Raw genomic sequence first — 16495 nt, 5'->3', positions numbered from 1 at the left:
TAAAGCCAAGTTGAACATCAACGCCCACCAAACGATTTTTTTAAAGATACTATGATTATGTCCCCTTTTACTGCATCCTCCAAACAAACAAGAACATACAACTGTAAATGAATTTGATATGTTTTGACGTAGAAATTCATCAACATCATAACTGCAGCAATTAAATTGTCTCAGATTAAATGGGATTTTCCGTAGATTGTCTGTTATTAACATGACAACATCTTGAAACTTACGTTACCAAAATTTGAAACATACGTTACTTAATAGATTGAGTGATTTATTTCAAAAGAATAAGCCTGTACAGCAAAGTAATTACTGGATTTTTACGGTGAAACCTACTGACTTAATAAACACACAATAAACAGAAGTAAAGCATGATTCTATGAAAAACAACAACACATTTCCAACAATCAAACACTTACTCAGTTTTTCAACACATCATGTAAAGGTATTTTGCGCCCTGCCAATGCTCAAGATGCCAGTAAAAGAGGTTGCTGAGCTATCCCATGGCCTCAAATCGACGGCACAGATTCGAGAAATATACATTTAGGTGGTAATTAATGGTGTAATTAAGCTTTCTGTCATTTGGTGGTAACGTAAGTTACATCACGTATGTTACACTTGTGGATTAAATCGTATAAGTTATCAACATAATGATGAATCTTTTGCCACCCATGGGTATGAGGACAATCTACTCCATAAGTCTCAACTTTAGAACAATCATTCAGAGCCATGCACCTTCATACTTTTTACAAAGATGGTAACGTATGTTACTTCTCTTAAATCTACCTTTTTAAAATCTATATTTGCGAGATTAGCAGTCGCATGTCTTTTGAAGCTGAGTGATGAAATATTTTTTAACATAAACTTAGACCCCTTTTGGTCAGAAAAACAATACAATTGTGTAGCATTCACTGTAATAGCGTTACCAAGTTTGCAGTACAAAAGGATGGTAACGTATGTTTCAGCAGATCTGGCGACACATTTCCATCAGGTAGTTTGTTGTTAAAGAATGATAAGCTTGTAAAGTTGTGATAGGTTTTCATAGAACTTTCGGCTACTTTTCTGAAACTGTGAGTAAGCTTCTTCTTTATGCTCACATTTTCCCACAAAGTTGAGAAAACATAAAAAATCATCGTTGGCGACATGCACTTTTGAGCCTGTTGGCCGAACTTAACCCTCCACCGATGGCTTAGTGGTACAATCTCGCCTTCGAAATGATTTCAGTTTTTGTCTATATGTCCCTTGGCATCACATAAAATCACCGGAGCATTTTGAAAGAGCTTTTTATCCCTCCTAGGTGAGAAGGAACATAAGCGACACGATTTTTGACCAATTGCGCCGAAATAGTGGTTTTGGGCCTCAAGAGCTAGCTTACTAGAGTCTGTATACACCAAAGAGTATGGTTATTGGAATATACTCTTTGGTACGCAAAAACACTGTACGAGTACCAAAGAGTTTTTCCTCAGTAACAAAAGGTGGTAAGAAAAATCTTTTCGACGAGTACAGAAAAAAAAAAAAAAACCGTACTAAAAGTATTTACGGTGTGAAAAGAATGAGCGCGCCCTCTTGAGATCTAGAGGTCGACGGCGCTTGCGATGGACTCAAAACACAGCTGCATGTCGGCTGGAGGTCACGTTACTCAAATCAATCCCGTCACATGATCATGTGTACTCAAGTATGTGTACATGAACTCGAAACGACACACTCACTACTGTGCTCACGGGTGAATGGATGGAAGAGGTAGCATGCACGACGCAGAGGAAGAGCTACGAGTGACTTGAACTGACGTACATCAGTTCTGAACTACTGGGAATCACATTAATCGCAGTCGGAAATACGTGACAGCACGTCTACTTGCACACAAGAACCTAAAAAGCAGGGCTCGTCATGTCTATCAAAATTCATCGCGAAATGTGCGCCACGTTTTTCGTCCTAATTTTCCTTTTCCTGACGTCTTTGTCACATGTGAATTGTGAGGCCTCCGATGACAATCAACGAAATGTAAGTAAATTTAAATTAATGATAGTTCTAGAGTTGTCTTGAAGTGATAGATTCTACATGTAGTAGAACTAGGTCCTATATAAATTAGTCTGAATAAAATTTACTCTTCATGGTCTTATTGTCTACTTCTCGACCGTCAGTGCCAGTGGACGGCAGTCAGTCATTGTCAGTAACCTGTTACAGTAGACAGTAGACTCTGAATAGACGATAAAAAAAGAGGAAGCCAAGTCAAATGCAGCATAAATTCTGTATAAACATAACACTTAACAGCTATGAACACTTAAATTTACCACTGACCAGCTTAAATTACAATCTGTAATTCGTTACCCCCCCCCCCCACATAAACATGCTAATTTGATCATTGCGACATTGTCTTTTGGTGGTTTTACTTCATTTAGGAGTTCCTACTCTTTAAATCATAATGTTAATTGTGACAGGTATGTTAGTCTGTATGTGAAACCCCAGATGGGTATTAAATTAAATTAGAGTAACATACAGTTTTACTAGAATAGACTGTATCACAGTCCGGGAAACCCGTTCATGAGGACCGCCCCCGCGTACGAGGATGGTCCCTCCTCATGAGGACCTCCCCCCGCCTCATGAGGACCTCCCCCCGCCTCATGAGGCCCCCCGGGGAACGCCTCATGAGGCCCCCCATTCACTTCTTATTCATCTCACATCTGACGTATAAATTGTCGCAACTTTGCACGGTGATTTTTTGTTACACACACATGTCCACTATCCATGATGAAAAGAAGAAAAAATCCTGTCTGTTTTTTTTTTTTTAAATCGAGTTTTAATCACCCGATGCAGAGTGCCCATCAAAACACGGGCGCCAGCGCGTTCGCACAATGCAAGACTGCCGCACCTAGCGGCCTGATCCGACTAAATATTTTCGATGCTTTTTTCTGCGGCTCTCACCTCTCCGCGCACGAATCAGCCTCGTGAAGCTGAAGTCTGACATCTTTTTACACAAATTCGTAACGAGAAAAATTAAATCAGTACTAACCTGATCTTGTCCATATATTCCAAATTACTATTCCACACTGATAGAGTAGGTGGGTAGATGACATACTCCAGTTTGTTAGCAAAATAATCACTTTGTAGGTATGACGAGTTCACTTTCTTCGTCAATTCCGCCCACGATTCCGCCGTTTGGGCACTTTTTCTGGAATCATCCCGCGACGCGACGTACGTCGCATCACATCACGCATCCAGCACATACTAAGTACCAGACTGGTATGTGCTGGATGCGTGATGTGATGCGACGTACCTCACGTCGCGGGATGATTCCAGAGAAAGCGCCCAAACGGTAAGCGGGCGGCGTTTTTTTTTAAGACGGCACAGATTGGGGCATGTCGCGTGTTAAACCTATGGGAAAAACGTTGGGTTAGGGTTTTTGGTTATGGTTATGGTTAGGGTTAGGGTTGGGGTTAGGGTTAGGGTTAGGGTTAGGGTTAGGGTTTGATGGTTAGGGTTAGGATTAGGATTAGGGTTAGGTTTAGAGATAGGGTCCCCGATAGATTTTTAGTTTCCCCAATCTGTGCCGTCTAAAAAAAACACGCAAGCGGGCGGCGGAATCGTGGGCGGAATTGACGAAGAAAGTGAACTCGTCATACCTACAAAGTGATTATTTTGCTAACAAACTGGAGTATGTCATCTACCCACCTACTCTATCAGTGTGGAATAGTAATTTGGAATATATGGACAAGATCAGGTTAGTACTGATTTAATTTTTCTCGTTACGAATTTGTGTAAAAAGATGTCAGACTTCAGCTTCACGAGGCTGATTCGTGCACGGAGAGGTGAGAGCCGCAGAAAAAAGCATCGAAAATATTTAGTCGGATCAGGCCGCTAGGTGCGGCAGTCTTGCATTGTGCGAACGCGCTGGCGCCCGTGTTTTGATGGGCGCTCTGCATCGGGTGATTAAAACTCGATTTAAAAAAAAAAAAACAGACAGGATTTTTTCTTCTTTTCATCATGGATAGTGGACATGTGTGTGTAACAAAAAATCACCGTGCAAAGTTGCGACAATTTATACGTCAGATGTGAGATGAATAAGAAGTGAATGCGGGGCCTCATGAGGCGTTCCCCGGGGGGCCTCATGAGGCGGGGGGAGGTCCTCATGAGGAGGGACCATCCTCGTACGCGGGGGCGGTCCTCATGAGCGGGTTTCCCGGACTGATCACCAACAAAGGAATGAGTCCCATCCCTTTAGCAAGTGCCCATCTGCCATCAAGACAATTGTTACAACAGTCTTGTCTGACTATTGTGGAGTACACCGGCTGTGTTTGGGACCCTCGTACAAAGAGGAACAAAACCAAGGTCGAATCAATCCAATGCAGTGCTGTCTGCTTTGTACACTACTCGCGAGAAAGCAGTGTTACTACCACACCACGCTAGAGCAGCTGAAGTGGGACTCTCTCAAACACCGGGGAAACCAAAACCACATTGCCAACAATCTCATTGACATGATCCCTGATGTGATGATTAATTGATTCCACTCAGCACTCAAACTAGCGGACACAAGAGGTTTATCATTCCCAGAATCTACATATGTACAAAATGTATCACTACTGAGAGGGATGTTTTTCCCAGACACCATCCGCCTGTGGAACCACCTGCCTCAAGATGTAGTGAACTTGACATCACTTGACATCTAGATCAAAGATCAAAGATGTCACTTTCAACTAGCTACTCAGGGCAGAACAGAATGATTTTAACAACTTTTTTTTAAAAAGAAATAGCCTATGTTTATATTTTTTGTGTACTTTTATGCCTTGAGTCTCATGTTTAAGTGTCACGTAGGAGAGCCCACCAAGGGTGCGAGTACAATAATCTCAGGAGGTTCTGCACAGTACAGGAAGAAGAAGAAGAATCTACACGTAGATCTAGAGTCCAGTAGAAAGTCTAGACCAGAGAAGTCTAGAACCTGCTGTCTACTGAGTGTAAATACTACTACTGTACTAGAATCAAATTATCTAGTCCAGAACTATGTAGAGACTTGTATAGTATCTACTATAGTAGTGTTAGACTTTAGAGTCCAGTTTCTGGATACATCTGACATGACACTGTCTGCCGTCTCTGAATAGAATCTGTCTACTGCAGTTTAAGAAAGCAGAGACTCCACATCTTTCATGATACCTAGAAATTTACTACATGTATGTTACTGTACACACAGTAGGCCTACATGTACAATTACAAATTCAATACCTGACACTGACAGTGCTAAAAAAAGAGTAAAATAAATATATTTGCAATTTATTTAGATGTTGAAAAATGTTAAAAATGTTGGTCTTGGGGTGGTGACAGGCGACAAATCTGACCAAAGTTTTGTTGTATTTTCAACACAAAGTGATATGTACATTGTATGACAGCTCCCTCATATCAAAACAACAAAAAACCTCACCATACCCCTATAGTGCCCTGCCTGTATTCCTAATGCATTCTAAAAAGAAATGAGATCATCAACTGATTGGCGTCTCACGTACTGGATCGAATGGTGGAAAGTTCAGTGAAAAGAATGTCATGTTGTTTCATTTTTTGTATCATGGTCTAGCTGGACTACTGTAGATCTGTGTACATGTGTACTATGATACTAGAATTATGTGTAGTGATGTGCTTTTATGTGTCCTGAAAGTGATTTGTGTAAATATTATATTTGCTATGCTGAGTGTAAAGAAAGATAGAAATATATTTCTAATGGAATTGAATGAAAGTCACCATTGACCTTTTGCTTCCTGGTTCAGATAGTATGACATGTGACTTCCTGGCCTCCTTAACAATAGCCACTCTTTGGTAAACAAACCTACATGTCCTTTCTTTCTGTCGTGTTCAAAATACTTATACTGTAGTCCACGCCAAATTTTTACAGATTTGGCACACAAAAACCAGTATTACAAACAACCTTTACAGTGTACAATCTTCGAATCAATATGCACAACTCTTCAACTTTGCATTTCTCATCCTACTGTACGAGCTGAAATTTTTGCGTTCAGATATTTTCGCGAATTGCTGCTTGGAGGACATTTTCGCGCGTTGTTATTTTCACGGTTCAAAGGCGATTCGCGAAATTCGCGAAAATAAAACCACCGCGAAAATTTCAGCTCGTACAGTATTGTATTGTACACCATGTTTGAATAAGGTTTTGATTTTGATATTGAATTCATAGGTATAACAGAATGGAATCAGACAGCAAATAACTGTAGAGCCAGAGGTTTTGTCAAGAGCTGACCTGAAATAACTGAGATTATAGAATTTTCAAATTTGACTATTAAAGGACAAGTCCACCTTCATATACATAAGGATTGAGAGAATGCAGCAATGTTAGTAGAACACATCAGTGAAAGTTTGAGGAAAATCGGACAATCCGTTCAAAAGTTACGAATATTTTAAGTATCTGCGCAGTCACTGCTGGAAGAGAAGACTACTACATTGTATGATGTCACATGCATACAACTATATAAGGAAAATAAAAAGAGAATTTCACAAAACTTTACTTTTTGAATAAAGTGCACAGTTCTTCGACTTGCTGCTGACATATGTTAAGGGTAATATTATTCCCCCTGCCTTCTGAAAGAGAGAAGTCGAGTGTTCTTTTGTAATGCGAGAAAAATGGAAATATGTTGAATTTTCTTTATTCTTTCTTTATAACGTTGTACTCATGTGACATCACAAGCTATAGTAGTCTTTTCATCCAGCCGTGACTGAGCAGAAACTTCAAAAATTCATAACTTTTGAATGGATTGTCCGATTTTGCTCAAACTCTCATCGATGTGTTCGACTAATACTGCTGCATTCACTCAACCCACATGTCTATGAAGGTGAACTTGTCCTTTCAATTTTCAGTAAGTATACTACAGTGGAATTTACCATGGATTGGGAGGAGGGGTAATGCCATCAACACACAAGTCTTTTCATTAACCTGATAAATCACCACTGTAAAATCCCCCTTTTTTCACATAAAATTTGTTGAGATGTAAGTGTCCTTTGTAGCATATACAAACTTGTACTGTAATTGTATTTTTGAATAACTGCAGTTATGATGTATGCAGGAAAGAGGATGTTTTCACAGTTTTCTGTACAAACCATGATGGCAGGAAGTTGTGAGCTCAATACATTTTCCTGTACCGGTATTATCTTTCCAGTTAAATTCCTACAATCAAATGAGTTTGTACTCATAACCGCTACGTGGAGATGAATACAGATGAAGATATGATTTCCATCTGTGCAGACTAGGTTGTCAGAGATAGTAGCGACTGAAAAGAGGTGATAGATTTTTTGTCATGCTCTGCAGTCTGACACCTGAGGATGTATGTTTTAAACAGATGTGGAGGAGCAAGCACATGTTACTTGTACTTTCAGTACCGGTACATGTGTACAAGTGACACTTTAAATGCATCTTTTTGTTTACAATGTGTGTCCTCTTTTTACTTTTTTTTTTTCTTTTTTTTTGGGGGGGGGGGGGGGGGTGAGAGGGAGAAGGGGAGGGAGGGACCACAATCTGCAATTTGATGATGTAGGGAAATGAAAAAATCCAAAGAAAATGCTTTTGACATGTCCTGCCATGGCTGAGTGATTTATTTATCTTGACCTATTGGCTTTATGTTAAAATGGTAGTCAATTGATGTTTACGGGATCCCTTTTTTTGTTTGTTTCGTTTTGTTATCTACATGTGTAGATCACAGTGACTTACAATGACGGCTGTGACATTCCAGAGTGTGAGGGGGTCAATGGCACCTTCTACAACCTTGTCCACTACAGAGCGAAGGGGAGCTCAGACGCCATCCACTTTGTCTGGGCCTCTGTGGGAGCGCCCGGTCTTCTGATGGTGAGAACCAGTCTGGAGGCGAGGCTAAAGGTGGACTGGAAGAAGATGGTGAAGATGAGCGCTGATGCCATCAAGTTTGACCCAGCCAATGAGGTGTACGCATCCAGTGCTGTTGTCCTGTCAAGAGTAAGACCCCCTATACTTTGTAGTGTGTGTTTCTTTGCTTGTTCCATTGCCCTGATGTTTTTCTTTTTTTTTGTTTATTTAGTTGTCCTTCGACAGTTTACAAGATTAGAGTCACAATCTAATCAGTGATGACTTCATGGTTTCCAATGGAAAGTGTAATAATTCACTATTGAAACCTGCCAAGAATATATCTTGTTATAATACATTTTTAAAACTATGAATTGCTTACTATGTGTTATGTTCTTGTGTCAAAGTATTTTCTATTTTTCTTTGACTTCATCCAATGCCGAGCGGGTGTGAGATTGAATTTTATTATACACATTTGAGCAATACCTAGACCTGTGCACATATCTTCAGTAGAGTGGTCATGTCTTTTTTCACAGGTATGTTTGTTTCATACTTACCACCGTAGGGAAGCTATAAATGGCATAATGAAAGGTTTGCCTATTTGCTTATACACACACGCTTTGTTGAAATGGCAGCTGTACCATTTTCCGTCAATCATGTTATAAATGCTGTCTGCCAAATCACCTACAGCTGTAGTATACCATTAAATATGTTGTATACCTTGCTTGATGAATCCTCGATTCTGATTGATCGAAATTGGGGGCATGAATGCAACAATTGCCTTCAGTTGTTCAAAAATAGTACTAAACTGCCCCATAGTACTAAACTGTCCTCTTTTTGGTATGTTCCTACATGTACTGTGAACATTTGGCTTCGTAGCACAAGACGTGCAACATGATATTTTGCAATTGGTATTAAGGTAAAGTTCCTTTTAATTCTAGTTGGTGTATAATGCAGATATGGACTGCTCTTATAGTAGGGGCATTGTCTATATCATCACTGTCCCCCAAAACAGTCCATATCTGTATACTATTACCAGTCTCAACATCTTTTTTTCACTTTTGTACTACCACACACAGATCATAGAGTATGATGACCCCAATGACACGGCTGAAATCACCAACATCACAAATCCTGTCAACACTGATAATTTGACGTGGTCAAATGTCACCATATTTAGAAACAACAACACAGCTGTCTTTACGACTGAGCTAGATTATGCAACAGCCGCTACCAACGGGTCTTTATCCATAGAGGTAAGAAATTTATATTTTATTTCATTTTTTGTAAGTGAAGGGGCAATTTTAGACGCTGTAAAACAAACATGTTGAAATGGAATGGGCTAAAGTTATAAAAATTAGATGGTTCTTGAAAAATGGTAGTTGCTGCAATTATGTATTGGCAGTTGATATGAAAATAAGCTGACGTTTCCCTGTAGAGAATACCTTGGTATTGATTATATCACTTATTTTGTGCATTGTCCCCTGGCCTAGTACATTGGCTGTTTTACAATTATAACACAAAGCTGTGATAATCATTCAAATAGTATTTGTATCTCATTCCTTTTGAGTCAGCAATCTTGTAACTTCTAAAGGAAATTGAATAATATCCCATAAAAACTGGAAAAAAAAGCCACACCACCCAGTGCTCACTCTAATTGTTTTCACAAATCTTCTATATTTATGAGTAAAACCTCTTAAAGTTTTCAGTCATTTTCAAGAGATGCACTGAAATATTTTCACTATGAGAACTGATTTTAAAAAGTTATGTAAAATTATTAAAGGCCAGTCAATACTAATGCTTGGCAAAAGAAGGAGCAAGTTTTTTAATGTTCTGAGAATTCATAATTTGTTAATGTACAAACACATGCTTTAATAATAGATACGTGTTTTCCATTTATCATTGATGTGCTTAAAACAAACTGCATTAGAAATATGTACTGTATACACCATATATTTTGCAAGTCTATTTTTTTTTTCAATGAATCAGGACTTCCCGACCATGTTGTTTGTTTGTTTGTTCATTTTCCATCTGAGAAGATGGCTGGATAGCCCATATTCAGCTACGTTAAGCTGGTCTTCCATGGGGTCCAGTTGGATTTGAGGTGGGACCACTTCACCGCGTTAAACACCCTGCTCTTTACGATGAATGAATGAAGCGGGATCTTTTACGTGCATGAGTTGTTACTCTCTCATACACGGGACCTCCATTTTATGTCCTATCCAAGGGACAGAGTGTTTTGCCTCTTGCTAGAGGGGATGGTATGCTTACACACAACATTGCTCAGTCCAGACTCGGGTTCAAACCCGGGCTGCGTGATCATGAAGCAGACGCGCTATCGACTGATCCAACTCACCGCCCTATGTTGCGAGTGGTTAAATCTATAATCGTGGAGTACATTACTGAGTGGAGAAATGTACACGTATGCGTGCATGTTACATTCATGTTGGGATCAGAGTTATTGTTACGCATGCTTTTTAATTTCATGAACAGCCCTTGATTCATGAAATACTGCATACACAGAATATTTTGTGAGATTTTTATTTATTTTTTTTTTAGTCAGGTGCTAATCGCGATTTAAAAACATATGAAAATATCAACCCTGATCCTGACATGAATGCGACCTGTACGCATACATTTCTCCGTTTGGTGCTGTACTCCACATCACAACTTTAACCACTCTTGAAATTGTCAGGAAAGTCTGTTTCGCAAAAAATGAATAAATAAATAAATAAATAAATAAATAAATAAATAAATAAATAAATAAATAAACTTGCCGAATATATGGTGTATACAGTAGGCCTATACAGCGGATACAGTAAATATCTGTGAAAACTTCATGAACCAAGAGAATCATGCAAACTGCGGTTCTCTATATGCAGGTCCAGACAGCAGGAATGGAAGGGAGAATGGAGGAATTGCCTCATCTGCAGCACACGCGCAACACTACCGAATTTTCGCTGATCCTTGATAACTTACAACAGACTTTCAACCATTCGAGATTCGCCATAGAACTCCTCTTAGTCCGGGACCAGGAAATGGAGAAGGATTCGGAAATCAAAATGAAAATCAACCCTAGTATTGATGATGAACACACTCCAGCAGTATTCGAAGTGAGTGCATACAATGGAATTGAATAAACATCACCAAGTACATTACAGGGGAATCTCAATATAATGAGGATCTAAAAGCCATGACAATTATCTTGTTATAACAGGTTTCTCATTATATCAGAACAAAGAAGTATAAAGACTTGTAACCTACAAAATCACCTTGTTATACGAAAGTTTTGTTATAAATATGCAACCGTTTTATAATGAGGTTCCACAAAGCCCAAAAAGGACAGTCAATAGCAATTACATTGCTGAGAGTATCTTTCAGTATTCTTTCAGTTTCACGATCATCACCATGTGAAGGGCCAGTCATATTTTGGTGAAAGTATAAATTTCAGATTTTTGTAATTTGAACACTTTGTATTTGCGGTGGAATGATAATCCCTATACACAATGTACAATTTATGTTGGCTCTATTTCTGTCTTGCCTCACTTTACTCAAGTACCACTTGTAGTATTGTTTCTAGAATGAGCCCTTGGTGCCTGATGCTTGAGCATTGTGCTTTAACCCATTGAGGACGAGTCCCGAGTATACTCGGGCAGGTGTCTATGGGAATTGCATGTTGTAGCAAAATCAGTCCATCCTCAACGGGTTAAATAGAAATATCTCAATGCAATTTGAGCCACGTACACTTCTTATGTCACAATGTCTGTCACAAGATACCACACATGATTTGCGGCACTCTCTGAGAACAATAAAAGTGTTAAACATACAGGGTTGGGTATCCTTTGACTTCATTACTGTTTTGTTTTCTGTTTGAATGTTTTTTACAGACATACGAAGTATTATTAAATAGAACAAGTACATCCAAACAAGGAAGCTATTTGCAGTGGAAACCGGTGGTGTATACAATGCGTGATCGTGAGACAGGAAATTCTAAGCTGGTGAGTACTTTTCTCATTTCCAGGATATTACGGATGCCCAACTTGGTGTAGACCTGTGTGGCATGTTGGAGAGGTTTATACAGCTTTTAAAAAGATTTTTGTGGTAAATACATGCTGCTGACTTCCTCATGTTGTTTATGTAGACTTGATACAGTGAAGAGAAACTCTTGTCTGAAAAAAAGAAGAAGTAAATTTCAGAATGAAAAAAAAAAATGCTCAGAGGTATCCATGTAGCTGTTTCCAAAACTTTCAAACAGTTTAAATAATTTGATTATGTTCTCACTCAAAATTGCTCATATTATAGAACTGCTCTTGTTCTGTAGGCTTCCACTTTGTGTGCAGTCTTTGACCCTGTTTACAGTGCGAGGCTCGGCCGTGGCCAGGCCGCGGCCGAGCCCACCTTCATTTCAGTGTAAACGCCAAAAGGCCAAATGCGAGGCCAAAATTTGCCTCGCATTTGGCCACACGCTGGAGGTGGTCTCGGCTGCGGCTCGGTCGCAGCCAGTGTAAACGTAAACTGGGCCAAATGCGCGGCCAATTTTAGTCTGGCTTCCAAACTCTCTGCCTGTACTATTTCGCTGTTCAGGATATTAACCCCCTCAACGTCGAAAACTAGTATAGTTTAAGTTGGTTTTGTCCTGCAAAGGATTTTTTCCTTCGGCAAAGGCCTTTGCCCGAACGGCGACTTCGTCGCCACGGAATTCATTTGGCAAAGGGTCTGAAAACCAGACAATGCCAAATTGCATTTGTTTACAAGCAGAGCGCCACTACGACAAAATATTGAAAGGTTTGAATCAAAAGCGCGGCCGAGCCCGGCAGTGTAAACGGACAAAATTGCCGGGCCCGGCCTCGCAATTGAGGCTGGGCTCGGCCGCGGCCGGCCCAGCCCCGCACTGTAAATGGGGTCTTACATCATGTACATGTGTTTCTGTTAGTGGAACTAGGGTGTAGGTCACTAGCTCCCACCACGTGGTTTGTTAAAGTTCTTGGATTCTTGCTTTCCTGGTATAGGTATACCAACAGTTCCTTGAGTATGAAATTGAGATATCATGATATTATTGTCATTGTGACTGATATGTGTTGCTTTTGTCTAATACCAGCACTGTCGTGTCCTTATAATTAATTAGCCATATTATGTGATCATTGTTACTTGACAGACATTCTTTCTACTCACAATGAACATACAAGACATGGAAACTGAGACCAAAGGTAATGGTAATGCAAGTTGTACATCTTTTTTTTTTCTTTGCAGACGAAGGTGTACGAGTTAAATGAAAACGCAAGCGAGCTCTATATACCAAACTACAGTGTGGCACAAGCATACTACAGAAGTGATTTTGTGAAGGTTTTGGATGTCCGCGGTTTCAATATATCATTTGGTGTTTCAAAGGACAAGTTTTACAACAACACAAAGTACTACGTGTGGTAAGTTGTTGACATGTGAATCCCAGTTTATTATGTCAGGGTCTCAATGTTCCTCCATTGAATCTCATTTTGTACATTGTACATACAGTTTGTCACAAAAAAAAACACAAAAAAAATCTTAATCAGGTTTTTGCATTGATAACTTTCAAAATGATTCAACAATCTGAATGCTGTTTTAGGGAATTAAACTATAACATCTTACCTACATTTTGCAGAAAACCCCATTCAATTTGGTTAAGTGGTCACAGAGTAATGTGGATCATTGTAAAGCATGTCATGAGCCTGTTTCTTCCAAGTTCTGCACTTGGATGCTCTTAGAAGATCCATGAACATAATGGACAAAACTTGGAGGAAAGGGATTCCTGACGTGCTCTACAAACATCCTCATTTCTCTTTGACCACTGAAGAAAATAGGATAGGGTTTTCTGTAAGATGTGGGTAATAAGTTATAGTTTCACACCCTGAAATTGTTTTTGGATTGATTCACTGTTTTAACACTTTGCACAATGATTTTACAATGCATTTTTCTGCACCATTTCTTGAATTTTTTCTTTGAAATCTCCCACATATTTTGAGACCAAATTCAGGATATCTGGGTACACCATTCCAAAGTTACGTATTGTTTTGTACACGAATGCATGTCGGCCCGAAAACAGGTCAAATTTGTGATATATTGTCTGCAAATCCAATGAAACTGTGTTGTTTTTTGGTTAAATTGATATGAATTAGATTTTTCAACTTTTGATTATTGAGAGTTATTGATTCTAATGTGAATAAGCTAGAAAAAGCAATGAAAAACAAAAGATAACAAAAACATAATTCATCTAGAGAAAGTAACAAAACAACAAAAAACATAAGATATTATTTTGATCATGCTATTCTTTTTTGATGTGTGTACTGACACAAGAAGTTTATGATGTGACAATACTGCAGCGATATTGAAATATACAGTGCACTCCCGCTATAACGAACATTAAATAACAGAATTCCGGTTACAATGAAGTAAAATTTCAGGCTGCAACATCATCCACGCTTTGTTTTTTTATTGTTAATTTGTTCGGTTGTAACGAAATTTCGATGTAACGAAAGAGAATTGCCAGTCCCCAGGACTTTGATAAAATGGGAGTCCACTGTGTCTGTAAGTAGAGATTTACATTTTTGGTGAAATATATGTATTTTCTTAACTTGTTACTGTGATAGGTGAAGGTAAATGCTACAAATGTACTATCCATGCCTCTTAAATAGAGAAGATAGATTAATTGCTCTATGTTTAATATAGAAACTATACTTTTATTGAAATTCTTTCATTTTTTTTTCTTGAGAGATCATTGGTCTGTTCTGACAATACAAATTGCCCGATCATGACCTCATACGTACATATTGGGCAAACTATTTGTGCAAACCACTAATGTTTGTACAGCCATCTGTACAAGTAGTTCAGTAATTACATTTAAAGAGGATTGATAAACCGAACCATCTTTAACATGTCTGTATCCTGTATGAGTATTTTTATGATCTATTGAAACTACATTGCTTCGAATGTGTCATGGCTGGGGATAGATACCTGTACTGTTTTCATTGTTGATTCATATCCTGCTTCTTTTCTCTACAATCAAACAGATCCTTGGGACATGGGCTTGTCCTGTATCAAAGCATGTTCCAATATTAGCATTTGGGCTTACTTTGACACACTTGTAAACACCCAGTCACAAATAATTTGCATGGCTGAATAGCAAGGAATGGAATGAAATTCTGACAGAGGGGTAAATTAATTAGGGTATGAGTGATAACAATATTTGATTGATGATCTTGTACCTTGTTTTGCACTGGAAAAACATATCTTCCAGTGTCCCATTCAATATCACCCAATATGATATATTTGTACTTATAAGAAAAGCATCAGAAGTCATAATAGGAGGTATTATCTTTGTTGTTATCTTTGATGTTTTGATTATTACTATATTGATTGCTATCAGAATGATGATCATCAATAGCTGTACAGTGGATTCCCATTATAACGAAGTTCTCGGGACCGGCAGTTTTCTTTCTTTTTTTTTTTAATAAAAATTTCTTTATAGCCGAACGAACAAATAAAAATACATAAAGTGGATAACGTTATGGCCCTAATTTTTACTTCGTTATAACTGGTATTTCATTATAATCGTGTTCGTTATAACGGGAGTGCACTGTACATTATAAAGTGTATAGTTATTTTTTGCTGAAATAATCTACTTTGATGATCATATTTAGAATCTTTAATGTGAAAGTTGGTGTCATTTCCACCTCAACTGGTTTTAAGTAGTCTCATGCCAGAATTTTTGATTGTTTTTCTGCCTCTTTATTCACCTTCCCCCATCGCTAGGAGTAGCACCATGGGGTATGGATCGCCGCCCTCGGAGGGTCTCTCCATTCTCGTTATATCCATCATCTCAGCTGGTCTGGGCATCCCCGTCATTCTCATGATTGTGGGCGGGGTCTACGTTGCCTGCCAACGAAGGCTAGCCACTCGCGGCGGTGGAACGTCCAAGTACGTCTCGATAAACAGCTAATACGACGGGGGCCCCCCTCTGCCAACTGTGTGTGAATTAAATTCGCTTTAGCAACCGCTGGACTTTAAGTGGTCATTTCTGACCTAGTGATCATGAGGCTGTCAAAGATGGCAGACATGCCGGAGGACAATAGTATGGACATCAAATTTGTTAGATCAAATCAGGGACAAGACATTGTAGCTCTACCAAGAGGTGGTAATTGGCATTGTGTCCACTTGATCTGGTGGCTAGTTTTTCAGTTGAGGAAGTACATTTTTTTTTTTTTTGTCTTGAAGCAATTGAAATGCACGCAGAAAGGACATCATTATCACATATGCATACTGACATTTCAAGATTCCATCCATGAATGATTCTTTGCTGGGTTGATTCATAGTCATTTTCTTCATTTCCACTTGAAGAAATACGATGTTTTTGTCTGCCCAGTGTGGATGGATGACCAAAGATCGCGAAGTCTTCAAGATCTTAAACTTTGTGATCTCTTGCCGGTGTGTCCTTGACTATTGTCACATAACCATACTGACACTGAAAGATTCCATCCGCTCTGAGTCTTTGCTGATGTAACCAGTATTCCAGCAGTCCCAGCTTTTACTTGTTGAGTCCATTTGAAATCAATTTTCCTACTTATTATCCACTCCTCTGTCACTGCATCTTGCATAATTGTAATGAATTCACTTGAAAAATGGTATCTGAATATTGATTCTTTGATGATATTTTTC

The 16495-nt window shown here is 38.9% G+C and overlaps 1 protein-coding gene across 1 annotated transcript; it reads left to right on the top strand.

Moving 5' to 3' along the window:
- The first annotated feature begins 1779 nt into the window (after window positions 1-1779).
- Window positions 1780-15913, top strand: LOC139732534 (glycosylated lysosomal membrane protein B-like). Its single transcript, XM_071643389.1, has 7 exons — window positions 1780-2004; window positions 7685-7960; window positions 8887-9063; window positions 10690-10920; window positions 11695-11805; window positions 13058-13230; window positions 15593-15913. The coding sequence occupies exons 1-7, from the start codon at window positions 1891-1893 to the stop codon at window positions 15777-15779; spliced, it is 1269 nt and encodes a 422-aa protein (XP_071499490.1). The 5' UTR covers window positions 1780-1890; the 3' UTR covers window positions 15780-15913.
- The last annotated feature ends 582 nt before the right edge of the window (window positions 15914-16495 follow it).

Source organism: Diadema antillarum, unplaced genomic scaffold (assembly GCF_040938485.1).
Source record: "Diadema antillarum isolate AM-2024a unplaced genomic scaffold, OU_Dant_1.0 seq00000430_RagTag, whole genome shotgun sequence".
Taxonomy (NCBI): Eukaryota; Metazoa; Echinodermata; class Echinoidea; order Diadematoida; family Diadematidae; genus Diadema; species Diadema antillarum.
Note: the sequence above shows the minus strand (reverse complement) of the source record. Positions and strands in the feature narration are given on the sequence as shown.